This window comes from Nasonia vitripennis, assembly GCF_009193385.2.
Source record: "Nasonia vitripennis strain AsymCx chromosome 1 unlocalized genomic scaffold, Nvit_psr_1.1 chr1_random0009, whole genome shotgun sequence".
NCBI lineage: Eukaryota > Metazoa > Arthropoda > Insecta > Hymenoptera > Pteromalidae > Nasonia > Nasonia vitripennis.
In genome coordinates, this window is record NW_022279596.1 from 329,161 (window position 1) to 356,615 (window position 27,455).

At 48.0% G+C, this 27,455-nt stretch overlaps 3 protein-coding genes across 3 annotated transcripts in view; 2 read left to right on the plus strand and 1 right to left on the minus strand.

Annotated features, from left to right (window-relative positions):
* The window catches only part of LOC107981405, a 130,160-nt gene extending 114,433 nt beyond the window's left edge, over nt 1-15,727 (minus strand). The window contains exon 1 of the mRNA XM_031933278.2: nt 15,640-15,727. The gene's annotated coding sequence lies outside the window, so the exon portion shown is untranslated. The remainder of the gene's footprint in view (nt 1-15,639) is intronic.
* Nucleotides 1-27,455, plus strand: part of LOC100115534 (3-phosphoinositide-dependent protein kinase 1) — a 212,367-nt gene that overhangs the window by 152,371 nt on the left and 32,541 nt on the right. The gene's annotated exons all lie outside the window — the stretch shown is intronic.
* LOC103315552 (putative ankyrin repeat protein RF_0381) lies at nt 3,907-6,298 on the plus strand. The gene is made up of 2 exons (XM_008204996.3): nt 3,907-4,089; nt 4,193-6,298. The coding sequence occupies exon 2, from the start codon at nt 4,376-4,378 to the stop codon at nt 5,141-5,143; it is 768 nt and encodes a 255-aa protein (XP_008203218.1). The 5' UTR covers nt 3,907-4,089; nt 4,193-4,375; the 3' UTR covers nt 5,144-6,298.

The window sequence follows — 27,455 nt, forward strand, 5'->3', positions numbered from 1 at the left end:
AAGCTGGCGTCGCGGAAAGCATCTCCGGCGCCTGCTCTCTCTCTCTCTCTCTCTCTCTCTCTCTCTAGCGCGCGCAGGTAGACACGATGCGGGAAGGCCTCGAGCGAGTCTGTGGATATCCGCTCTTCGCTTTGTTACGAGCCCGCGCGCGAGCGAAACTAGAGCAGAATCCGCCTGCAGTAGTCGAGCTCGACTCGACCTACTGAGCCAGCGGCTGCAGCACACACATGCACGTACGTAGTTGGCCTGCGGTTATTGGGTCGGACGCGCCGTCGAGGGCCGAGGCCCATCGACTGTATCTACGTCTCGGCTAGACGTGCACACGTACGCACCCACACGGCCGCAGTGCGCACTCCGAGAGAGAGAGAGAGAGAGAGAGAGAGAGAGAGAGAGAGAGAGAGAGACACACACACACACACGCGGCCACTTTGCGATTCTAAAGCGACTGATTTGGGACGTCCGGCTGCACTCCAATCACACGCTCCGTGGGATGCGTGCGAACTCGCGGATGTTTGCATTTGTTTATTAGCCGCGAAAAGAACCCGATCGCGCGCGGCTCGTAAATTTCAACCGACGCGTCGGGGCAGTTTATTAGGCGCGATTCAGATTGGATAAGCGATAAGCACATTATCGAATCACGCGCAAACCGCGTCTCTGCGCGCGTTTGGCAGTAACCAATTTTATTATCACCGTAAATTCTTCGCTAATCATTTTATCTTAACGAGGCTCTTTTATACTCTATTACGTTTGATTTACTGCGAGCGAATCCATCGCGGTGGTAATGCTGGCGTATCGCGGCGCAAGTCTTGTGAAAGAAACATCTCGTCTCGTTCTTTCATCGAAGCATAAACGATTTCAGCAATTAGCGAGGCATAATAAGCCAAGCGTCCGCATTTTTTCCAGTCACGCGGGGACCTTAATTGGGGCGGCATGAGGACAGTCTTCTTAACCGGGATTTGTCTTGGCTTTCCTGCGCGAGGGGGCCTCGAGTGGGCTTTATACGTCGCGCGTCGGCGAATTTTGCTGCGATTATTAAGGGATTAGGCTCTGGCGGGAAGAAAAGGCCGCTAGCCCACTTAATTGGCGTAAACGGCTGGCATTGACTCGCCGGGGCTTGAAACAATGTGTTTTCGAGACTGCGGACTTTGTGCGCGTCTCGTTCGTACCTGCTTCAGTTTGTAACGCGACAGACGCCTCGATTCTCGGCCAAGTGCTCTTTCGATTTTGACTGCGTGTTTGTGCGGCATGTTTATTGCGCGATTGACGGGCTAAAACAATGCGCTCGGAAGGAAACCACCTTACACGTGGAGTCGTTATGTTGCGATAAAAAAAAAAGGTAAGCGTTGTGGCGCTGATGAATGATTTATTTCAAGGTCTGCGTTTATTGTTTCAGCGTTTTTATTGAAAAAAAATCTTTTTCGCTTCGACTGTCAACTTCGAGAGGCAAGAAGAAATTACGCAAAATCTTTTAAGCGATTTATCGGCTGCCTTGAAGACGGATAAATTGAATAAGAGCTTTTGCAAATTGAAGTTTAAAAAGAGTTTCTCCGCGGTTTATAGTACTGCAATAAAGCAACTCGGCGCGCGAGCAATAAATTTCTTTTTACTTACGGCGAGGAAGTTCTTAGAATATTGCAATCCGCGTAACCTCGTCCGAATTCCTATATAGTCGGAGCTGATAATCTAAATCACGTATTTAACGACGATAAAAGAAATTTACGACGCAAAGTGAGAGATAGCGACGATCACAAAGCGAGCGCGCATCTCCTTACAACAATTACAAATATTTATTCGTGCTTCGAGGAGGAGAGTCTTCTGAGTGACTTTTATGCTCCGCTCGGAGAACAGAAAATCCAAATCCGCAAAACGCAGTTCGGTGTGGAATAAGCTCAAACCTTTCGAAAGCTCCGGCGGTATCTATGTGGAGCGAGAAAAATCCAAATACCAGGTGTTCCATCGATCCAATAATAGACACGCCATTGTTTACACTGCGCATTCCAGGGACAGAAGCTACAGTCACCCCGGCCGGCGTCTTGGAATTCCGATAGCCATTGATCGCCGTTACGTAACCACACACCCGCCCATAAGCGCACTGTGTACTGAGTACGACGGCACCGCGGGCGCATACAGAGACGAAAAACGAGAACTTAGACAACGGAGCGTGAGCGGTAGCCATCTGTTTGTTCTTTAGCATCCGAGTCCCCGCGCCGGAACTGACCCATTTTGCTTCACGAGTCTCGTCTTATTGCGCGCATGCAGTGCGGTGTTTGTACCTGCAGCGCTCTCTCTCTCTCTCTCTCTCTCTCTCTTTCTCTCTCTCTCTCTTTCTCTCTCTCTCTCTCTCTCTTTCTCTCTCTCTCTCTCTCTCTCTCTCTCTCTCTCTCTCTCTCTCTCTCGGTGCAGTGTAGCTTGACGAGCCCCGCGCTACTTCCGCGTTCCGCACTCGACCCACTATTACGTCGTTGCAGTGCAGTATATAGACGAACGGGGAGAAATATTGCCTCCGCTGCGGCTTCGTCTGCGAATTCAATTCGATTTCGCGTAACTTTGCTCGATGTAAATTCTGACATTCCTACAGATCAGGGGAGTAATATCGTACGCGCGATTGGCACTGACATTGCTCGCTGCGATAAAAAGCCTACTAATCGCATAACGCTTTTCTCAACGCGTCGTGCTGCACTCTTTTCACAACACTACTGCCGCGCGATTCCTACTTCCATTTCCAGAGCAAAACAATGGCACGTATGCCGCACGCAACATTTCCAAGATTGATCGCGCACTCGGGTGACGCTTCGCATGCGTAATTCTCTTACACGGAATAAAGCTGTACAGCGGGGAGTGTATGCCATGCGGGACCTTATATGCGAGCAAGTGCAGCGAAGCCCCTGACTGCGATGCTTTGTACGATGTAATTGAGACTTGCGAGCTCTCGGCATTATTGGTGCGCTGAGAAGAGACAATAAGAGAACGCTCTCGCATGAGGGGCTCGCTTGAAAACTTGGCTGTTATACCAACCGTATTATATTATACGTGCTCGAAGCGCTCGAATTAATAGGCAGTTTGTCGATGAATCCTACGTGCGACTCATTTTTTCTTTGAAAGATTTTTCCGAAAAATATTACTTCAACTTTCCGCGCGGCATCACTTTTATATTTGAAACTGAATTCCTGTTGAGCATATATCATTTCTGTTACAACAGCTATGTTATCTTCAGGTATAACATGTTAATAGTAGCTCTGATTTTGATAAGAAAACTGTTATAAAAATAGTAAAAATAATAATTTAGGTACCACTTCAACAACGCGATATGAGCCATCAAGTTGGTCACTGCGTATAAATTAAAGATGGCTGCTCGCTCTGTTGCTGTAACGTAATTCTAATGCTACGTCAAAACAATGCGCGCAGCGCCACTTGACGTTGCGGCGGCGTCGTTTGACTGCTCCTCCGACCGGCCCCCTTAAGGAAGTTCTATCGGTAATAGAACTGACATTAAGATATGATTGAAATTTTTCATACAGGTTCGTTTGTGTCTCTAAACACTCATATGAATTTTCAGAAGGCTACATTGGCTCTTATGGTTAATCGCAATTTCCTTCCTCTTATATTTATTTTCTGTATGTTTATCTAGCTAATGCAGTACCGATAGAACCTCCTTAAGGGAGTAAGAGCGGTACGCCTGTAGTCAAGTGCGTGTTTGGTCGTCTTTGACTCCCGAGGAACTGTGTTTGTGTATATGCTTGAGCAATATGAGTGATTCGGGATATTAAATAACGTATATATCTTTCAATATAAATGTTCATAGAAAGCGCCGAGTATCGCTTGTGCATACCTAGTGCACCATTCAAATAGCGCGGTCTTCCTAACCTCTAGCGACGTTGCCAAATCGTGAGAGTAATGGTCGAGCGCTTCACCTTACTACCTGGTTGTCCCTTCAGACTGCACGGGAATCTCTCTCAGTAAGGTGCAGTCGTCTAGAGGGCACCGTACCGCCTACTGTCCCAACCGATCAACAAAGGATGGTAAAAGTCTGGACTAATCGCACCAATACCGTCGAACCGCATGTCATACACCTAAGCATCACTAAACCAGGTAATAAGGTGAAGTGGGGCAAGGGAGAGAGCAAAACGGTGCAAGATGGAGAGGTGGTTTGTCTTTGCCCCCTCTCTGCAATAAAACTTTTGACCTGTTTAAGGGCCTCGATCTTGCTACTCTATACCATAAGTATCCAAGACTTCGTCGGTGGTCAGTCAGTATAGACATCGATTGGAAGCAGTAGACACGAAAGCCAGTGCGCGAGTGCAGAGCCAGTGAAATCATTCAATTTTAAAAGAAGCCATCGATTACAGTGATAAGTAGCTTTTCAATTCAACACAACATGAACAGAACAAACAAAACGAGCATAAAAAATAAAGTGAACAAGAGCGGCGGATCCGCTGGGGACATAGCCCTAAAAAGAAGTTCCAACATGTTGATCAAAGCGATAAGGCAAGCTGATGATGTGAAGGTGCGGCAACTTCTTGAGAGCGGCGTCAACCCTAACGCTCGTGATAACCTTTACCAAGGGAACGACGCCCTTCACTACGCGGTCAACGGTAGAAGTCTCTCCATCTTGAAAATGCTGCTCGAACACAATTGTTACCACAGCGACGTGAACTATGACAAAGAGTCAGCCTTCGAGATAGCCCTGAAGCTGAGCAAGTTCGAGTTTGCCGAGGCGCTGCTGTGCTTTGGCGCGCGGGTCGAGATCAACCTGTTTAAGGATTACTACGCCCCGGTCGACAGTGAAAGACGCAAGCTAGCGTTGCTATTTTTTTGGTTTGCAGATCTCGATGCGCGGGATAGCAATGGCCTGGCAATCCTCCACTTGGGCTTCGTGCGCGAGGACATCGAAGGTATTTCCATTCTTATCAGAAGAGGTGCCAAAATCAACCAACGCACGCGCGGCCTCGGCATAACGCCGCTTCACATCGCAGCCAAGACGCTGAGCGTACCGTGCGTCACCATGCTTCTCAGATTGGGTGCCGATCTTGAGCTGCGGGACGAGTACGGCCACGCCCCGTTGCACCATGCAGTTGTTCACTACCAGGCCGCCGACTCGAAGAAACGATTAGAGGTGGTGGAATTGCTGCTGAAAGCCGGCTAATATCACCCCGCTTCACGTGGCCGCGAGGTTCGCAGCGTACGAGTGCATTCAACTACTGCTGAAGTACGGAGCAGATGTCAACGTACGCGATTACTTGGGCCGTACGCCGATGTTCATGTTGATCGGCGGAGCCACTGGATGCATCGATGAGGAGCGTCTGGAGACGGTGCAGCTGATGATCTCCGCCGGTGCTAACGTTAGCTTGGCGGACAACAATGGCGTGACGCCGCAACATCTGCTGTCCGAATGCGCATTCGAGTGATGTATATGTGCGACGATCAACGGTGCAGCTTTTACTTATAATTTTAGTATAATAAACAATAATTATAATGAATTATTAATCTTGTATTTATGATGATGGCGAATCCTATAAGAAGTTAAATAAATAGCAATGAGTTAGAAGAATAACAGGCCAAATACCTTTTTGAATGCGACCGGTTTCTATAAGCAATTTGGTTGCTATGAAAGAAAAAATTAGAAGAATAATATCAATAGGTAGAAATTTGGTGCGTACCTTCCTCGTCCGTTTGAATAAAGATATTTTTATTAAATCTTTAACCGAAACTGTGTTCATTTAACATCCATTTCTAATAGGTTATACGCCCAGGTCCCGTTGTTACAAAAATGTTCATAAATAATCGCGAACATTTCAAGTTTCTGCTCAGCTATATACTTGGCAATGAAAAAGGTCAAAAATGAACAGCCATAATTGATAGGCATATAATATAGCTAACCAAAAAATTGAAATGTCGATTTAAATTTTCAAAACGAAAGTAGAAGGAAAGAGCTTTAATTTGAGCCCGGTTCCGTTTGAAATTGACCGTTTGGTTCAAAAGTTATAAGAATTTTTTAAAAAGAGAAAATTCGAAGTATTTTTAAGCCTAGACAACTGTTCACCTAGGCAGCCATTTTTAATCCCCCAGCCCTCGTATTAAATCGCTCATTTCGCGATGCTTCAATAATATGCGTTTTTGGATTGCACCTCAAGACATAAGGTTGAAATTTATTGCTGCTTTTCGTTAATTTTCCATTAGAGAATTTAAATTGACCGGCAAAAAAGTTTCGCAAGCGATCGGCGATACACGCTGGCGTTTTCACGCATTAAATGGTTCAAAGGTAACAAAAAAAAAAAAAAAAAAAAAAAAAAAAAAAAAATCGGTATGGCATATATGTGCCCTTAAATTAAAATTTTCAACTGCCGGCACTCTAGTTGTTACCGAATCACTCGGTTGTGGATTTTCACGTATATAGCTTATTTGCTTTGCAAACCATTAACGAATCAATCACTGGTCGCGAACGCAAACGACGCAGTTGAGCCGCATAATTCAGCGGCGCTTGAATACGAATCCAATAATAAAGTTATTACGTGGAAAATCAGCATCGTTTAATAACCGAACGCCGAGCATATCGATCGTCCGGGTCAAGCGAGAGAACTAGCTTCTTGCAATCGCTTTAGAAATTTCGCACCGATATGAATGTGAGAAGGCATTTCCGCGCTCCCCGAGATCAGAGGCCCAAGCGACGCTTCCCCTCCCCCGCAAAGCCGAAGTGCGTCACGGGGAAAATTCAAGCCCCGAGTCCCAGCGGAGCGTTCCGAAGCCCTCCGAGCGAGCGGCGGCGGCAGCGTTCTAACCTACCTGAGCCCGCAGGGGCGCAGGAAGGGAGGCACGCCGTCGGCCGAGCGCGTCGGTCTGTAAAAGGGCCCGACGAGCAACCACGAATGTAACCTTCAGTGTAAAACCCTAGACCACCAAGCATTCTCTTAATATACGAACTACAAACTACCGAGTCTTTCGATTCTCTATGGAAAACCTGTCCAAGCAATCCTTCATTCCCACCTGAATTTAAGCGGCCCGCGATCATTTTATTTTCGCGGGTTGTTTGACCCTCCATTGTTGTTGCGTATTCGATTAATTATTTGGTACAACATCCGTAATGTATTCCGCAATATACGCTCGCACGTCTGCAAAAATACCAACAAGCTTCGACGCAGTTCACAAGCCGCTGAACGAAGCGTAAATGCATTGCGAGCACTGATGAAACTCCGCGAAGGGCGAGCGATGAAGAAATATCAGATAACGGTACTTTTATCAATGAAACGCAGCGTCAGGCGAGAAAAGATTGTTAATCGCTTGGCGATTCATTGAAAATCGGCATACGGACAAAACCATCGTACGTCTTTCTCTCTCCCTCCCGTCGACTTTGCCTCAGCAGAGCGCGGCGCGCAATCTCTCTATCAACGGCTCGTAGGCCATAATAGCTGCAGCAGCAGCATCTCTCGCAGAGCGTCGGCACTCCCCTCATTCAGAGCCGCGCATCGGCAATTTATATTTACGAAATTCCTCGCGTTCCTCCGCGGCCAACAAACCCGCGCGCCGCGAAATTCTTTCTCTCCTTCGCGATTAGCGTTTTTCTCGGCCAAAGGGACACGCGTCCAAAGCCTCGTCTAACAGTTTCGCCTCCTTCCGCGCGCCTCTTTTTCGCAACTGCAGCGCAGAAAAGCGGCCTTGGGAGTCTAGAGAGAGAGAGAGAGAGAGAGAGAGAGAGCGAACCTGCCGCGCGGGATTCACTAGAATTTCTCTCTATATACGCTCGCGATACCATCTGCGCTTTACGTAAGCGGTTCCGCTGCGCATTACACATTCGTTGTGCGAACCAATGCGCAGCGATTTTCTCGCACAGCCGGATACGGACTGCAGCAGTTCTCTTTCTTCGTCGTTGTTGCGCTCTCGAAATTGATGTTTACGCTCATGCTGCGTACTCTGGATGGATCTATCCTCGAGTCGCGTGTCTATGATTACGTATTACTCTTTTCCTTCCTCGGCTATCCGCGAGGACGCGCGGCGGCTTCCATGAGCTTGATGCACGCGCGCGCGGCTCTTCGATCGTTCTCGCGGAGTAAACAAACGAATCGTTTGTTTTGACACGAGCCGGTGTCAAGGTAGGTCGGATTCCTCGCGCGTGCAAGACAAGGAAAAGAGACCTGATTAGAATTTGTTTGCACTTAAAGTAATTCGTTCTCAAAATAACTATGATATACTCGGCCGGTTTCGAAAGGGGAAAGAATCGGCTGATCGTAGAGGCATTATTGTTCCGTTACATCATCGCGGCGCTAACTACTCGTCGGATCTCTATACTAGCGTGGATCGTGAATCATAGAGCCAGTGATATAACGCATGCACTGCACAATGTTTTGCGACTGAAATAGAAATAGTCGTCGACCTTAATACGAAAATAGGAAATTTATTCAGCAAACTGTGTTTTTTCGCGGCTAGACAATATATGTAGAATCATGTTGATGCTGCAGCGCTGTTTGCGGCGCTAATCATTGACGCGCATGACGAGAATCAAAAACAGATTGTTTCCAGCATTAAAAACAAAGAGCAAGGCTTTTTCAATACGCCTCGTCGGGGAATTTGTTTTCATATTCTTTGAAGGCACACGCCGATGCTCTATCGTACTTGGGGAATAACAGTAAGGAGAAAAAATATTAAGCCATCGAGAGGAAATAAACGCTCGGTATTTTTGATAAGAGAAATTAAGCGGGTATATTGTTGTGCGTAAAAAATGAACTTGTCTTTTTCACTCGATCGGAATTCAGCACAATCGAAGAACGCACCTGTCGTTAACACGCGTCAATAAATAGTTTGATAGCGTCGACATTTTTGAAACTGAAAGGCTGATAAGGTAACTTTGCGCGTGTCTGCTGGTGTGAGTAATTAATAAATACCCAGCCTTCGCTGCTATTGTCGTTGATTGCAGCTTGTTTATTATTTACTTTCGTTTGCAAGAGCGGGAGGTTTAATCGGCGGTATAAATCAAATTAGCGCGATACGACCCAACGGGGAAAGAACATTTCCAGTATCGCTCATAAAAGACGCTGCTTTTTCGAAATAAATGAGGCTCTTATCTCAAGGTTCAAGATCCCAGCGAGGCTTTTGATTCGCCGAACGCACAGCTGTCACAGGTTATTTATAAAAGCGCGATCTCGAAAATAGACTGCTCATTTCCATTATATCTAGAAATAAAGCCAATATCCGGCCGTCTTCGCGCAAGGCGCACATCAGCGGAGAGTAGGTGTAGATGAGCGCCGTAAAAAGCTTCTTTTTTTCCTCGCGCAACGGGCTATCCCCTTTATAACGCGCTCGCTCGCGCGAATCAATTAGCATTCGAATGGCGTCAGAGGCGTTCGCGCACGCGAGCGACATTTTTTCCTTCCTCCATCTGCTCTTTACATTGCAAATATCTTCGTGTGTTTCTTGCTTTCTTCCTCCCTCGAGAGCGTCAATAGGTTGGCATTAGTCGCTGCATAAGAGCCGGCGTTTCCGCAAAAACTGATTGACGCACGTGTCGGAGAAACGCGGGACTTTGTAGTGCATGAGTGCACGCATGCCGGCCGGCTTGTACACACACACACTCTTATCGAGTGGCAATATTGGCGGGCTTTATCGCGCGGGAGAGGAGCGCGAACGGAAACGCCTACGATACGCGGGCTAATGGAACTCCTCCACTTGTTCCTCGGCACGCTAAAGTACGTCATGGGATTTGCCCCCTCGTCGTCGGAAGCTCGCGGACGCGTGTGTTTACGCAGCCTGTTATTTTTCCGCTCGTAAACCCCGCAGCAAGGAGCCCTCAATCGAAATTCCGAGGAAAAGAGGCGAAAATGCAAAGACCGAAATGCGAGCCAGGCTCTCCGACAAGTTTATACGGTTAAGCCCGCGCGCCTGCACGTCCCGACGCATATCTCCGCGGTGGAGATCCGCCTTAAGCTCGACGCTCGATTCCATGAATGAACGGCCGTCGCGCCTTTTATCGCAGCGTTTACATACGCGCGCGCTACTCGTGCTATACACACATCCACACATCCACAGCGCGCATTATGCACTCTCGTATACGTGTACGCGTCCAGTATCTATTTTCCGGAAACGCCGCGGCCGTATCTCTGCAGTGGAAGCGCGAGTAAGTAGCTGCGCGCAGTTCGTTTGCCCTCGCGCCGTGTTGACCCAGCGAATACCTACGCGCGTACGTGTGCTCTCTCTCTCTCTCTCTCTCTCTCTCTCTCTCTCTCTCTCTCTCTCTCTCTCTCTCTCTCTCTCTCTGCGTGCGGGCCTCGTTTTTCCTTATCGAGTTTTTGGAATTCTGGCCGCTTTTTACGCGCAATGCCCGACGGCCTCGCTGGGCACACAAAGCGCCGGGGCAAATATGATGCACTATCTCCCGTCGAGGCTCCTCGATACGATGCGCTTCCTGTTTCAATAGACGCTTTAATCGTTCGCGCCGCTGTCGAGTGGATTTGTGTTCGATAACAAAATTTTTTATCCCTTGACGTCGGAGCTTTCTGAGTAACGCGCGCGCAGTTTGGTATATATTGACGCGCGCCTAGAAAGGAGCGCTGCGCGGATGTGTGCTCTCAAGTGATAACGCATACGAGCGGCTGTTTATTTATTTGAGCGAGCCGTGGGTTTAAAAGTATACGCGAAATACTTCGCAATGGGCTATTCATAATAGTCATTCTCCGGTTCATCGGAGCACAGTGAAATGCGATTTTTTACGCGGCTGATATCGCGGTTTAATCCTCTGTGTCTTCGTACATTTCTCGTGCGATGCGATGATTCCTTTAAAAACGTTTTCACCGAGTTGTAAAATCTCCATGTGCAGTGATTGAACTTCTGAAATTGCAATGATCGTCATATAGAAAAATCATATTCGCCTGTACACCCGTGTATAGTGGTCTCGATCTCGAGATACACGAAAAAACTTAAAAAACGCTCCGTAACAAGCAGAAAATACCAATTTCTTATTGGATAAAACACATCGCCGAGCGCTAAGAGTAATGAACCATAAAATGTCTGATGAATCAGTTGAACCCTTTAATCGCGCATAGCCGTTCTCCCCAGTGTGCAGCTCGAAAACATATAAAGCCAACTCCCATGAGCGTAAAAAGTAACATAATCGCCGGCGCGCTGATGTACCGTGGAGGGTTGAATCGGGCTCGTAAAATCCTACGCGCGCCGCAACACGCGCATCTGGCATCGATCCTGAATGGCGGCGCGCGCGCATTCATTGAAAAACGCGTTGGGATATACGCTTAGGATATCGGGAGCAAGGTGCGAGCCGAGCGTTTTCAATTGTCGCATCGCGCCGCGCGCTTATAAGCGGCGCGACTTTCCCTTCTAAATATAGAGCCGCTAATTGCGAGCTCGCGACGCCGGGGAGAGCTATGCGAGCGAAATAGAGGCATTTTCAATTGACCAATGAAAAGGCCGCATTCCATTCGCCGAGCGGCGCGCTCTCGATTCCTTCGACGCTGCTGCTGCTCTGCTGATTCATTCTTTGCTGATTATTTTCACGAGCGTATTGAATCCTTTTTTTTTTTTTTTTTTTTTTTCAACGATCTCCGGCCGATGATTCGCGTTTAATGGACGCTAATTGCGGGCAGCTTAATGCATCTTATCGTTCCAACTCTTGGATACGCCGCGCATTTAGGTCCAGCAGCTGTCATATTCCCGATCGGTTTTTTTCCGGTAAAGTACGCAACATTCCTACTGAGATGTGTAGTTTTCCAACACGAAAGCTAACTGCTCGAAACAGGTCGATTTTCCGCGATATCTTATTATAACCGCACGCGTATACAAGTATGTAGTTTGCCTTCGCAAAAAAATTATAATATGTTTTCTCAGAGTCCGCGCGCCTCGGAGCGATCCGCTGCTAGTTATAACGAGCGCATTATAAAAGTGTAATTGATCGGCGCAGAAATTACTGTATTCGAAGCACGCGCTCAGGCCGTGTAACGGATTGAGCGATCGTTTACAAATAAATAATTGAAAAACAATATTATTAATTAGCTATTTAACATTTTTGCGCGCATATCACCTGCGTTTAATCAAGCGCACGCTATCGTGCGTATCTATCAAACCAACAAAACTAAATCCTCTCGCGCGCGTACAAGCAGCTCGTTTTCCTCATTACAAAGGAGGAAAAAAGGCCGAGATTAACCTCGTATGAATTTATGACTTCAATTACGGCTTAGCGCATATTCATAATTAAGATCTCGGTCCGCGCTCGGGAAAATTCAAAGCTCGACGCGTGCGTTATTATTAGCAATCTTATCCGCACACACTGAAAAAGCCCGGCAAGGCTCCGCGATCGGCAAAATCGCGCATTATATTATGCGTCATTATCGCGGAGCTTCCCCCGGTTGAATAATGCCCACACGGCGCCGAGGCGCGGGAAAAGGCTTATCGCTCGGCAAGATTTCTGGAATTCCAGAAACGGCAGCCGAGCCCGCGAACCGTCCATTTGTCATGTAACCGCATTCTCCGCTAGCGAGTAATTTACGCGCCTATGCCGCAACGTGTCGCCGCGCGAGCGCGAGATAGTCTTGTAGTTGGCGCGGGAAAGCTACGCGCTCGCCCCGCGAGATATCACTAATGAAGATGTAAAGGAAAGTCCTGCTGGAGAAAACGATTGAGCACACGGCCGCGTCGATTGGTAAACAAACGGTGTTCTATGCGCGGATTATTTTCAGTGACGTGTTCAAATGCGTCGACAATATCAAGGCGTTGTTTACGAGGACATAATATTCAGTGCAGCTCGATCATTCTAAAATAATGAAGACTGACGAAATGAGAGCGGCGTACGAAAATAAATATCTCCTGCCGAGCGATCAAAGTCCGCGGTCGCGAGCGGTAATTTGTGCTTTCTCACTGTGTGTGCTGCCCGAAAGTGCATTAAACTTTGACGCGCGCGAGCCGTACGTGTCAGTCAGTCGCATCGAAAAAATGTTTGCTTTACTTTAGACGCGATAAAGCTTCAATTTATATCGAGTCACGAATTAAAACGCGATTTTAGCGCACACCGAGAGAGAAACTTTCAGCTGCGTGACTCATAGATACAGAGTGAAATTTCGAATTCAGCGAATCGAAAGTTAGTGGGTCGCCGCGGCAGCAACAACAACAACGCCGCTCTCTGCGATGACGAGTCCGATCGAAATCTCAAAGGCTGCCTGAGCTGGAAGTCAAAGTAGGTCCTTGATTGCGCGAGAAAAACGCGAACACGCGGACTGAGCCAGGTAAACAAACCGATTGTTCCGCGGGAGGAACCGCGTCCACATCTTTGTGTGTTTTGAATGCACGCGCACGCGCCGCACCGAGCGCGAAAAACGCAAATTCTTCGCGAACTAACGCTCGCGCGCGGATGACGTCAGGGGCATTATTATTAGTGGTGCAATTCCGCGCGCGGAATGTCGGTCACTAAGTTATGAAACTGCAGGAATCCATTCGCCGCCGCGGCTCTGCGCGTTGTGTTTCTTTGTGTTTCTCTCGGCTGCGCGCGGCCCCGACCTCTCTCTCTCTCTCTCTCTCTCTCTCTCTCTCTCTCTCTCTCTCTCTCTCTCCCGCTCTTTCTCCCTATAAACAACGCTCTATCTCTCGGCACTCCGCACACAGCTCGGGCTTAGGCATCCGTCCGTGTGCGCGAGTGTGTGCTTGCGGTACGCTTTCTCTCGCGGCCTCGAGACAAACATCGCCGAGCGGCTCGCGAAGCTGTGTATTGCGCTACGGAGACTTTGGCGAATTTCAAAGCTGCGCATGGTATTCGCGCTTGCACGGGCTTGTCTTGCGCGAGAACCAAAACGTTCTAGAAACCGCCGAGGAATCTCGAGGCTATTGCGCGCCGATTTCGCCTTTATCTTCTGTTGTGATTCGGCGCGTTATTGCCGGCCGAGAGATCGGAATCATTATGTTTTCTGTTTTCCTTCGCGTCATCGGCGTATTTTCCTCCGGCCGATGATTAATGCCGGCCCGACAGACTCGTGCCGATCTATTTCGGAAGGCAACAAACTACTTAGATCAACAAGTTTCGAAGCCTCGGCGGCGCTGACTGAACCTGCGAACGCCCGTGGCGATGATCCTCTGCTGACCCAATTATTGACGTCCGAGCTGTCGCTCTTTTTTTCCCGAAACGGTATACGCGCAAAGGTGTTTATCTCCAAGGCAGGAATGTAAATAAACCTAAATTACAGCCAACAAAGAGAGATGTAGACACATTTTCGCTCGGCTTGGAAAGGAATTTCAAGCAGCAGATAAAATGAAATAGCTGCACCGCCGCCGAGCTGGTGAATGAGAAACGTATAAAGGGGATCACACTGCAGCGGCGGCGGCGATTACCTAACGCCGCTAGCTGCAGCGCCAAAGAAAGGCTGCGTATTAGTCAAATATTTGTTACGATTCCATTATGGATGAGCGACACAGAATTCAACATCCGCTGCGCACCTATGCGCACCTATGCGCACTTGCTCGTGCGTTTACTGAGGTGTAAACTGCTTTTATTTTGCTGCTCTGCGTGCAGTGCATACGCCCATTATACGTGTGCACGTACTCGCGGGAGAGCGATATAATAACGATCGGCCGCCGCCGCGCGCTCGAAGTAGGTTACGTTACGTTAGAAAATTCGTCCTTGCCAATGTTCTTATGGCGCTGCAGCCACACACACACGCACACACGCACACACACACACGCGCGCGCACACACTCGCGCGTACACGGCTGAGAAAGGACGCGCGGTCGCAGCGCGGGGGGATAATGGAGTCCGATATGCGGCACCCTCGCATCGAGAGCGGAAAGTCGCGCGCTCTCTCGTTGAAGAATTTCTGCGTAGACGCATCTACGTAGCAGCCGACGCGCTTTCTCGGCCGTCGTGTGTAAGTACTGACGTAATCCGGCGCCTTTCTTTTTTCCTGCGAAATAAGAAAGGAAACCAGCGTCGAGCTCGGAGAAAGGACTTTCGAAACACGTACTTACACACACAGAATCGCTGGCTGTATACGCGAATATAGTCCCGGCGACGAGACTTGGAAAATCCCTGAAATTTCAGCAGAGGCTTACGTGGGCTATACACACGCTATATTCGCGCGATGCGGCCTTAATCCTACATACGAGCTCGTGTGTTCCGCAATTTTTTTGCAGCAGCGCAGCAAAACAAGGTGCCTCCCGTCGGAATTCGCGGGGAAAAAGTCAACGAGGCTTCGGACTTTAGGGCTCTAGCGCAATTACCGAGGGATAACGCTGGCAATTAACTTTTGAGGAAAAGTCGCTTAATTTTACTCCCCCCGCGGCCGAGAGGCAATAAACGAATCGAAAGCAGGATATAACAAAGTTGCTTTATGGCCAGCGGCGAGTCAGCGCATAACACTGTAAACAATCTCGCCGAGGCTGCAACGACTGCACTCCGGGACAAGAACTTATCTTTCGAGTCAGGTTTATGGTTATCTGTTTAGCCTATATATGATAAAATTTTAATTGGTTATTTCCGTTGGAATGTTTCGCTAAAACTTATATGCCCTGAAAATTAAAGGAAAACAATAGGTATGTTTGCATTTTGATGCAAACAAGTTGATCAAAACTATTGAAGCGGGCATTTACACTTACAGGCCTTATTCTTTAAAAAATCGCTATTTATTTATTCGGTTGTTCAATGAAACACTAAAAGAAAACTAACCGATAATTGCGAAATGACCGCATACATAAGCATACGGACATCCCAGCAGTTGGCGCGGCGGCAGTAAACTGCGCCGTTGCTGTACTGCAGTGCATCCGTTACTCAAGATAGGCTAGGTCGGCAGGTCCGGCGGCCTCGTGCAATTGCCGTGACTCACACAGAGCCGGTACGAAATCCTGGAGGGGAATAACACAACAAACAAAGCCCCGTCGCAATTTCTCCCTCTTCTCTCCCTCTTCTCTCCCTCTTCTCTCCCTCTTCTCTCCTCCTTTTACTTCGCGCGCGGCTCTATGCAGCGGCGCGCTTGGCTCATACTTGCGACCTTATTTCCCTCTTCGTCACTCTTACTGCGACGGCTCTATACCTATATGTGGGCCACTGTCTTGTTTACCGCCGCCACTCCGCGGACTTTGTTACTTTGTTTTCTACATCCCATCCACACTGAAGGCCGTGTATCTCCGAAATAACGTCCTCTTTTTCTCATTTCATTTCAACATTCTGCTCTATGTCGCTATGCAAAATATGATTCCAATTTTTATTTTTATCTTTATACTTTCGCCACGATATCGCAGTCAAAGCAGAAACGCATTTGATCGTGAATAATGTTTTAAAAATCCAATTACGAACGACGGCGACGTGCAGTAGTTGCCCTCGTCAGCTTTGTAATTATCTATTATATTTTATTTTACAAAGTATACGCAGCTAATATGTCGCTCGCTATAAATAACATTTTAATTACGCGATACATTTAGCGAGGTATTTGTATATTAGCTTCGAACTTTGCAAAATTACGAATACTTAGTTACGTAGAGCGGGGGGCAACTGTGTCTTCGTTTATCGTAATTTGCAGTTTTAATCGTCCGCGATAAGCGAACTGTTAGCTTAGTGCTTTTTAGTCGGCTATGTACCGAAGAGGCCATGCGCACCAAACAGGAGCGAGTGCGACGCACGCATCCCTATTCCCTGTCCGGTGCCGCACGTACACCTTTTTCAGCCGCGGTGGGTAGATATAGATATACAGACAGCATACTGCGCAGATCCTGGCCGCGCGACGCTTGGCGTACGCACTGTCGCACTAATAATATAATGGCATGAGAGAAAGACGGAGAGAAATGTTTTTGTTGTTTCGCGCGTCGCGGCGGTATACTGCACATATAGCTAGCGTTACGCGACTCCAAGTAGCGCTCCTTTCCAGTGAAACGCATGGCCCAAATTCTCTAGCCAGCGGCGGCCTTGCGCGACACGCGGCGCGCTCGGGCACAAACGGGGATTGGCAAAACAAGCCGCCAAACGAGGTTAAGCCGAGTCGCAGTAGTGTTGTTGCTACGCCGACATTCTCGAGGAAATCTCCTCCTCGCCGACGCGGAGAGCGCGAGAACTTTGCGAAAGCCCCGTTACGCTGCCGCGAGTTTTTCACGAGGTCGTTTTCCGCGCCGCCGACAGGACACTGCAATTTTCGCAAGGACGAGTTGACGGAAGCTTGCGCCCGAGCACGCGCTCTCTGCACAGGCGCCGCGCGGCTGCAGTGTAACGGTACGCGCGCGTTTCACAGTATGACGCGCGAATCGCTCGTTACGCGATGGGAAACTGCTGGAAAGCGCCGGACGCAGGATGTTTGTTAATATAAATGACTCCTTATCTCGGATAGGAATCGAATTTCGAGGAGCAATCTAATGGCGAAGAGCCGTCCAAGGTACACGCAGGCGCAGAATTTGCATCTGAAGACGAACTGTTCTCGTGGCGCGGAGGGCCTACGCGACGTGATGGGTCTCACGTACGCGAGAGTCGCCCCTCGACGTTCTCGGAAGTTCCCCGACTGCCACAATTTCGATCTGGATTATCCAAACTGTCACGGTTCGCTTATCCACTTTTTCGAAAATATAAATAACCGAACGTTAAAATATATAAAAATACGACGTTTCCGCAGCAACACGGGAACCTGCACTCCAGTCTCAATTATCGTCTTTTACGAAGCACAGTTACAGCCGAGCAAACAAACGCGGCTTTATTTGTTTGTGTGTTTGAACAATATTGCGCAATTAAGGTGATTCCACTCGGCCTTTTTCGTGTATGCGGACAAAAAAGAGAAAGAGAAAACGTCGTAATGGAGAATAATCTACGTATCGCTCGAAAGACACGGGCGCTACATACAGGTTCCGCGTAATTCTCAGTAATAATTTCACAACCAACTGCTGGACGCTACTGGACGAATTTAGAAATTCTTTTACTGCCAACTGCGATCCCGGAAATGAATGTCCTTACTTAAATGGCTTTGTTTACGGAAATTCGCGTTCTTCATAGATTTTTTCCATCGCCCATTACTGCACTTCTCTTGACAGTCCGCTGATGTTTATACCGAAAACAAAACAAAGCCATCAATGATTCCCGCTAGGTGAAAATTGCAGGTATAAACTCTAGCGCTAAAATGAATGTTTAGCGTACGCTGGTAGGACTCGCGCAGTGTTTCTCGGCGAGATAGCTGCCTTATATGCGGTCACGGATAGAGCCGATTGGAAGGAAAATTTAATGCTTGTCAATTCTGTGTGTGCAACAACACACCGAGCGTTACACAATGGCTGTAGCGAACGTGTACGAAACTAATGAAAAACATAGAAATAAGAAAGACGATTGCAGGCAATAACAAACATTTGCCCACGGTGTGTCTTGAAATCAATAATAAAATTGCGCCAATAAAAGCGAAGTCGTTACACTCGTCCGAGCACGCTAGCGATATTATATTGACGATTGAAATGATCTTGTATAATAATAATAATTATTTTATAATCGTCTTCGATCGCGAACGACTTTGTTTGCTTCATTGAGCTTCTTTAATTCACGCCATTCATTAGATACTATTATTCATCGCATGTACTTTTCAAGGGTATAATTCTCTAAATATAGAAAAAATGACTTCTGCGAATTAAAACTGAGCTGATGAATTATTTATTGAAAACGAGTGCTAATTACAAATCACTCAGCTCATATATTTGGCAAATGTCTGACAGCCTATATTTATACAAGAATTGGTATCCACTAGAGAAATTATCTGGAATCGCTGGCAACTAAAGTCAACATCGCGAGTTTTTCGCAAGGTTACACAGATGTGGGAACTTATTTTGAACGTAAATATTATCTCTGTGAACATCGTTTAGCAGTGTCTAGAGACATTTGAATTTTTGCAATAGCTGAATCTCGACATAAACATTAAAATCAAATGAATTATTTGTTGATGTTTAAAAATGACCTCATTCAGGCATTCACCTTCCAAGTTTATTTGTGAAGCGTGTGGGTCACCCCAATAACTTTTCTCGGATTCTCCATTTGAACAAAACTTCCCTCCCTTCTCTGCAATTTAACGCCGCCCGGAATTTCCCGATGATATCACTTTTCCCCACGTGTTTTCCTGCCATCCGTGGCATGCAAAAAGCTCGCAAGACGATCATACAGTGCGTCCTTTGTCGTCCACGTCGTTCCGAGAAAAAGTTTTCAGGGGACGGTTTTCCCGCGCGTATTTCTCAATGATCGTCTTATGAAACGAAACGTCGCTTAGCTTATCCGTTTGCCTGCAGAATTTATGCGGGTCTAGTTGTCCAGCGCAGGTAGACACGTTTCGGGGAGCGATTTTTCGTGAATTTCCTCGACAAAGTCGCCTGAATAAATGAGAAAGCGCTTGCCGTCGATGCTCGGCGTTTTTGTCTTGGCTTTGCATTCACGCTGGCCTCGAGAGGGAGAGGGACTTTACGATCCTCCGTAAAAGTGAAATTCCGCACCGGCAGAAGTAAAGATGAATATTTAAAAGTATAGCTGCGTACAGGTATAAGTGTTAACTTTCCTCGTTGTCTTTTGTTTTCTTTTCGTATACTTGCACGTTTCGCGTTCGCATGGAAAGACGCGAAACAGGAAACAGTGTATGCAGTTGTATCCAGCTCCGGATATGCAGATTTTGAGGTTAACATTTTTTACTGGCTCCCGCGTTGTGTTTACAAAACAGTTTTCACCAAGTTTACGAACGCGAGATAAATACTCGCCAGCGCTTGAAATTAAACCGCGGAAATCGTAAGCCAAAATTATCACACCTTTCTACTTGTATTCTAGATTGTAAAAAAATGATCTCTTTGAGAAATTTTATCAGGCGCGCGTTGTTACGACAACCGTCGAAAAGACCCGACACGTAAACAACATGTTTCGGTCGCGATCTCCATATAGCCATGGGAGCCAATCCCATTGATAGAAGGAAATGGCTTTCATACCGCATTTCATCTTCGCTGAAAGCCCGCCGCGCGTTAGCCCGCACCGTTATACAGAGAAAACCAAGAATCGAATTCTCGGTACGATGCGTATCGTCGCGAAAGCGAAACAACAACAACAACAACAACAACAACAGAAGCAGCAGCAGCGAAACTTTGTGCCGCAGGACCTGCGGGAAGAAAAAAAGGCAACGCCGCAGCTTCTCCGAGAAAAGCGCGAGCATGGTATTATACACGCACGCACACACGTAAGCCGATGCTTGCGTGCTTTCGCGACCACGCATCAAAGCGCAGGAATCCCGCCGATTTCCGGTTTCTTTTCATTCGCGCGGCGACTGGCGCTCGTTACACTTGGGCTTGGAGAGAGCGACCATTAGCATATCCTGCCGAGGCGGGCCGCGCGCTCGCGCTTCCAACGCTCTCGCTTGCAGGCGAATTTATGGCGGGCTCCCTTGGCTTTGGCGCTTCCGCCTGATGCATCGCCGCCCCGCCCCGCCAACCGATCTCCAATAAATCGCTCACTACACAACGCCTCTCTGCTGTACCGATGCGATGCTTAGGATACTTTTAAGTTGAGAGCTACATTTTTCACTTTTGTTTTCAACAGGATTATCACTTTAAAACATTTTCCGGGAGTTGTGCATGGGTATAGAATGTTAATTAACGAAGAAGGGTGGAATGTGACCTTTTTAAAATCAACGATTAATGTTTTGATGACAAATTTCCACTATTTTGAGATGTTGTTATTATATATTATATAATATATTATATTTTGATAACTGTGTTATCCAAATCGTGTCATCTAGAAAAGTTTGTCCCTGGACACTTTTTGCGTGTTAGAAAGTCGTTGCATACTGTAATTAAAAATACCTGGAGAAAACATATTTTTACAGGTGCGTGCCTTATCATTTTTTGAGTCCTTGAGATGTTATTTTGTCAACGGAATTCTTCGTATACACGAGAACAATTTTTATTATTTTTTAAATTGATAAAATCTAAAGTTTGCCGTAACAATCTGCTCCGCTGCTTCTAATAGTAATCATTTCACGAAACGAAATCCGATACACACCCGTTTAGCTAGAGGTAAATACTGGATTAATCGAAGTCAATATAATGATGATAGAATAGATAAGACCTAAAAGGTGGGTATTTTACGACCGACAATTTTACTCACTGCGATTTCTTTAATTATAGTTGATAAAATTTAAATTAACATATTTCTTAAACACATACCTGAACAATAAATCGGTTATAAGGATGAAAAAGGAAGCATACTTGAAATAACTTTCTCTATAAAAACATGTTGGCAAACGATCACAATTATTAAACCTGACGAATTATCCGCGCGCGATGCGAATGAATGGCTTTAAAAGGCAAAACCATAAATTTTGCCAATTGCCGCCAAGCGAGAAAAATCTTAATTTATACCGCGAGCAGGCCAACTTCGCGAAGTAGATATGCCGCTCATTTGTTCTTCGACATCTGCACGATCGCGCTGTTCGGCGCATAACGAAGCTCGTAAATTAGAAGCATTTTATTCGCGTGCGCGCGCACTTGACGGCGAATCGTAGATTAAATAATCGCGTAGATGAATAAAGATCGTCGGAGCTTACATCAATTCCTCTACATTCTCGCACGAGCCTCGCGAGCGCTTTCACACAGTCTCCTTTCGAAGCAATTAACCTCTCGCGCTTGGCGCTCATCCTCTCTACGCCTCGAGTACAAACTCGGGGCTGCTCTCGCGCGAGCGCCACTCGGAATTCCCCGCGGTCGAAAACTTCTTTATAAATAAAAAGAAAAAGCAGCGGTGGCGGCGGCGGCGGCGGCGGCAGCGGCTGGAGGGGACCGCATGGAGGAGCCGGGAGGAAAGGAACGCCGCGCGCGGCGCGAGCGGGTAGAAGAGGGAGAACATTCTGCGCTCAGCAGGCGGTCTTGCGCGCATTCGTGGAGGCCAAGTGGAATTCCAATCCAGTTGCGGGCCTCGTTTAGATGCACACTCGCGCGGGCGGCCCTCGGGGCCCGGCTCTCTGATTTCGCGGAAGCCGCGCAGCCCGAAAAACGTTTGAATTATTCAAGCTCGAGCGCGCGTTATCAGGTGCGTCCCCGCAGCTTGAGGGGGGCTTTTTCCAAAAGTGCAAGAGAGGCGGCGCTGAGCAAGCGGGAAGAATGCAAAAGACAATGGAACGTGTCGCGTCGCGCATGCGTGCCTTTGGGGAATGCGGCCCCGTAACGGCACGTCCGTTATCCGCGACGTCTGCACGAGGGAGAGAGCCTGCGTGCGCTGCTCGCCGGCCCGGATTCCATTGTGCACTTGCTCGAGAGCTGCTGCACCGAGAGCGAGTTGTGCACGGCGCGGAGAGGCTTAGAAGCTCGGAAGCTGCTGCTGTTATGCTTGCGCTGCTCATGAGGCCTGTCGTGGTTTTGCCTCCTGCGAACCTTCTACACTGATGTTTGATTAAAGCGTGATGTCATGCAAATGCGCCAATTCCGCGTGAGAATCCGATCGGCATGAGGCGTTGGGAATTCGAAATTAATGCTCTCCCGCGTATCCACTTAAAGAAACTGCAGGTGTGCGTATGTATATATTTCAGTGGCGATTGCAGTTTCTCCAATTATCCCGCGCAGTCATCTCACCGCGTTCATGCCTTATAAGTGTACCGCCAGATCCTCCATTAGGGCCAGTTGCTATTACGCCCTACTCCGAAATAGATATTCCTCTTTTTTTAGCAACAAGTCAGATTGGACGAGAAACATAAACCGCGATCGTTAAGGATCTGCCGAAGCGCATCGTACATAAGAAACGCAATTTATTCGAGGAAAAGTTTGTCTACGTAATAACTTAATTAGCGATACGAGTATAGCAGAAGAGCAAAGGAAAGTGATCACACGCGAGAAAAGTATAAAACGTAAACAGGCAGTAAAATAGCGAAGCCAATTTACGATTCAATAATATATATTATAACATATACGTATACTCGATCCCTTTTCCATGCGAGATGTTATGAAATCGTTTTTATCGCGACTTGATTGAAAAGCTTTAAAAGCAAACGCAGGTAAAAATTGCAGTCTGAGGAGAGACGTCGCGCGGAATTAGAGGACGTTAGCCTGAAGTTCGTTTCTGTTCGTTCGAGCTGGAAGATGACGAAAGAGCTGCAGAAGAAGCAGAAGACGACGACGAAGGTGAAGGCAAAGAAGCGAGCGGGCTAAGATGAGAATAAGAGAAGGAGAGAGGAAGGAAGGGAGGACATCGAACTGAAATGGCCTCTGGGAGCGCATTCCAGTATTCCACTCTCGCTAGCTTACTCGCTTCATCTTTCTCGCTCTCCGCAGCAGCGCACTCCACACATACGTGCAGCATCCACCTTTGGACCCCACTCTCGCGTCCTTTTATTTCGCTCGCGCATTCCTGCGAGTTTCCAGTCGCCGCCGCCGCCGCCGCTGAGTCGAGTCTATAATGCACACACGCGCGCGAATCGCGGGTAAGCAAACTTAGTTTAGCCTTAGACCTTAGAGTGCGCGTGCCTCGGCCAAGATGACGCTGCTTCCGCTTTTGAGTACATCGCTTCGCTCTCTCTGAGGCTAAGCAGATGGAGCTGGGGGGCCCAGGCGAATTGTGCCTTTTTCAAATTTGAATTTCGATCGGCTCCGTTCTTTATGCGCGGGCTTTTTGCCGATGAATTTTTTCAATCGTGATTTTTCGCAAACAGTTCGTCGCCCTGCTCTCGCAACGTTGCAGTGCAAAACTCGTCGAGCAGATTAAACGTTTACAGTTACGCAGCTTTCGAGAGTAGCAGTAGCGCGCGGCGACTGACTTCACCTGTTGCTAGCCGCGCGCGAGCTGTGCGCAGACTCGCAATTCCAGCATGTAAAGCGCGGAAGAATGCGAGGAATGCCGCGCGCGCCCGGCGCGGCTCAAGGTTGTTCTTCAATTACATGCAATTTATAGAAAAATCGACTGGATAACTCGCTGTCCATTGAACTCGTTCGTCTCGGCGCGCGCAGCGCTGTATCGAGGGCGCGGTCTTTGCCTTTTACATTTGCGCGTGTCTTATCGGTAAACGAGCTTGAGAGAGGGAGAGAGAGAGAGAAGAATATTGCAACGGAGCACGGTGTTTGCATACACACGCGGACTCGTTGTTAGAAACAATAACACCTCGCGGCTGCTACAACATGTGGGTACTTTCTAAAATTACTTTCCCAACGCTGTAACCCAATCCGCGGGGGCATTAAACCAGTATAGAAATGAAAAGCTAATTTTATAGCAATAAAGACTGTAACAGAGCGTACGCGCAAGTTCAAGCACCTCGTTCGCGCGTACACGTCTGTGCGAGGAGAGTTTCTCCGAAACGCTATACACGCGTAGCGGTTGACAAAAGTTAAAGAAAAAAAGCGAGTCGCGTACAATACATCGGGAGCCGCGAAAATCGCTGCGGAATGCGCGCAGTGCGGAGCGTTCGAAAACAAGAGCGCGTCAGCACAATAGATAAGAAAAAAAGTCGCATGACGCGACGTGTGTCGTATCATGCGCGCGAACCACGTGCTGCGGTCGTCGCACGCGCGCATCCGTATGCATGTGTAATGCGCATCGAAAATGCGCGAGTGTAATTGCGTGTGTAACTACGACTGCGTACTAACTAATATTATACACATTATACACGCGCGACACGAGCTCTGATTCAAAGAAGGCAAGTGAGAAAAAGCTTTCGCGCATCAGGAAAAATCCGCCGAGTTATCGCCTCGCACGCGCTGCGGAGCGGCGATAACGAGTCGCGAGAGCGGATAGGTGGGGCGCAATAACGGGAGAGCGAAGAGAGCAGCTGAGCTTGAGGCGGAAGCGCAGATGAAAATTAGGAGGCCTGGATCGGAGAATTTTTCCCCGCCGGAGTTGAGTCTCTTTCGAAGCGATCCTTCTTTTCTCCAAGCCGTACCTAGCAGTTCGCAATTTTCGATCGAGGTAAGTAATAGCTCCGTGAAATGCAGCGGAGACGGCGCGCGCGGTGATAAATAAACAGAGAGGAGCAGACCGCCGCGGGAATCGGCATCTAAGCTCGGAGACATTTTTTTCGGAGATATAAAGACTATGAGCGCTCGCTCGTGCAGGGGTTGATGGCCTGATGGCCGCGCGTGGCTCGTGACGCACGTGGAACACGCGAATATGCGCCGCTCCACGTGTTCGCCGCCGCTGTAGTGTATAGTGTTATCGCAGTCCGGGGGAAAGGCGCCTCTATTCCTCTTCGCGCATTATGTATCTCTTCCCGCTTTGGTTACTCGCGCATTCTATACCAATTTATCACTCGTATAGGGGAGATGCGTCCATCTGATTTCGCAGCTGATTATTTTTAAATTTCCCGCGCGTGCGACGAATCGTATTCGCTGTGCTGCTCGATTATGCTATCAAAGAGTCTTTGAGTAGATCGGCGCGAGTTTGAATAATTTATTTGTCGTTAGCCTTATTGCATTCGCGTAGCTCGCTGAGGTCAGAGCTTCTGCAAAAAGCACACTCGTGACTTCAGTGCGCGACGCCCGTTAAACAGTGTAATACATGTGCCGCCAGGCTGATATGCAGCATTATCATGGACTCGTGATATTTTTTAAGACTTCCGTCCGAACATAAAAATCAGTGCGCCTCGAAGTAAAACCTATCGACGCGGAGGCCGCGCTTTTGACTTGTCTCCCGAAAAATTGAGAGAAGAGAATCGGAGTAACAAATAGACTGCCAGAATTACCGAGCCCGGAACCATCGATAAATCTCGCCTCGCGTATTGTAATACCATCATATTAATACTCGCCTCTCGAGCCTTTTGTATACACTGAACATAAGACGCGATCGCACGTCGATAGCCGCGAGAAACTTTCTACGAAATAATTCATCCGCTCGATCAATAATCTGTCCGGCGTATTGCACTCGACGCGCTGTACCCGCACATAATCGTATCGATAAATAATATCCTTTCTCCAAGTGCATTAGTCCGGGAAGAAAGTTAAAATTCCGCGAGACACCTTCTCGACTTGGAAAAAAAGCTGTCTTTTATACGTATTATGTGTAGCAGCCAACTCAGTAACGCTCGCGTCGCCCACGCTTGGCAAACAGGCGACGTCGCCGCAGAGGGCTCGGAAATGGCAAACATTCTGGCGGCCGATTAATCGTTTTATTGTCGAATGATTAATCGAATTATTAAGCATGTGCGGGCGCGGAATGCGTATACGCGGGCTTTATCGCGTGACGCCGCACTATATGCATTAGTATGTGTACAGCGCCGTACACGTGTCGCCGACGAAGCTGCAGCCGGCACACGTGCGGCACGCTGTATGCATATGCGTATATGTATGCATAGCTACGCCGCCCTTATTCACGGAATAATCACTTGGGCCTGCAATTTCGCCTGCGATCACGTATACTCGGCGTGGCTCGTTTGTTATTCCTGCGACCGACGCTCGCCCGCCGCTGACCTATTCATTAACTCCGGAGCGTCTTACATCCCGCGTGTGCGTTGTAACTTCCTTCCCTATTTATATTGGGAAATCGTATATTCGCGCGCGTATGCTCGGCTGCGGCTTTCATTCACATGTTTTGTGTGCGGACGAGCAAGCGGGGGGAGAGGATGAGTCGAGCGCTGTCGAGTTCGGTATTGATAAGCATGACTAACCCAATGACCGACAGCTGCCCGAGTGTGTGTGTGTGTGTGTGTGTGTGTGTGTGTGTGTGTGCGTGCGTGCGTGTGTGCGAGTTATACGGACAATCGAGCTGCGCGGAAGTACCGGTTTTTTCGAGATTGCGCGATTGCTCTCTGTGCTCTCTTTCCCGACTCGTAGAATATACTTAATTTGAGCCATTAAGATTAAAAAAAGCCCGGCAGTACGCAAATACAAGTGCAGCGACAAGCACTTTCGACTATTTCTAATTGTTATACGCCACTCGAACGGCTACCTCGATTTCTTGCTCAACCGGCCAAATGAGGAAGTGCATTTTCTTATCTGTTCAAAAAGTCAATCCAAGTGTGACTCGGACTTTCAAAAACTGTCGCCGCTTCCATGGCTGTCGAAATGATAAAAGTATCATGCTATCATGCTTATCACTGCGAAATGCCGCGAAAAGTGTCAGTTTATCGTTGTGTTTCGATCCACTCGAGACTTGGCTACTGTGTATGCCGTACGGCGCATTTTCCCGGATTAGATTTTGTTTAGTTATGCCCGCTTCTTTCCCATCGGCACTTTTATCCTCGCGGCTATCGCGCAGCCAGCGCTAGAGCTGCAATTAAGGTACAACGGCCGGTTACACCGCAATATTTCGCCCGATAATAGGCGCGCGTCGCATTTCCAATCCATTTGCGTCATACAGCTTATTTGCAAAAGGCTTTTATCCGCGATATTCCGCACTAGAAGCAAAACTAGCGAGGCTAGAATTTCTCCGGCCGGAGAGCGGCCCCGCCCTATATATCCAGCGTCCGCGGAATATCTCGCCGCATAAAGCCGCAGACGGAGGCTATCTCGCGCGCCGTACTCGCCGAAAGGCCAAGTGCATCGCGAACGGCGCGGAGAGAGGCAGCGAGGAGCGAGGAGCAGGGAGCA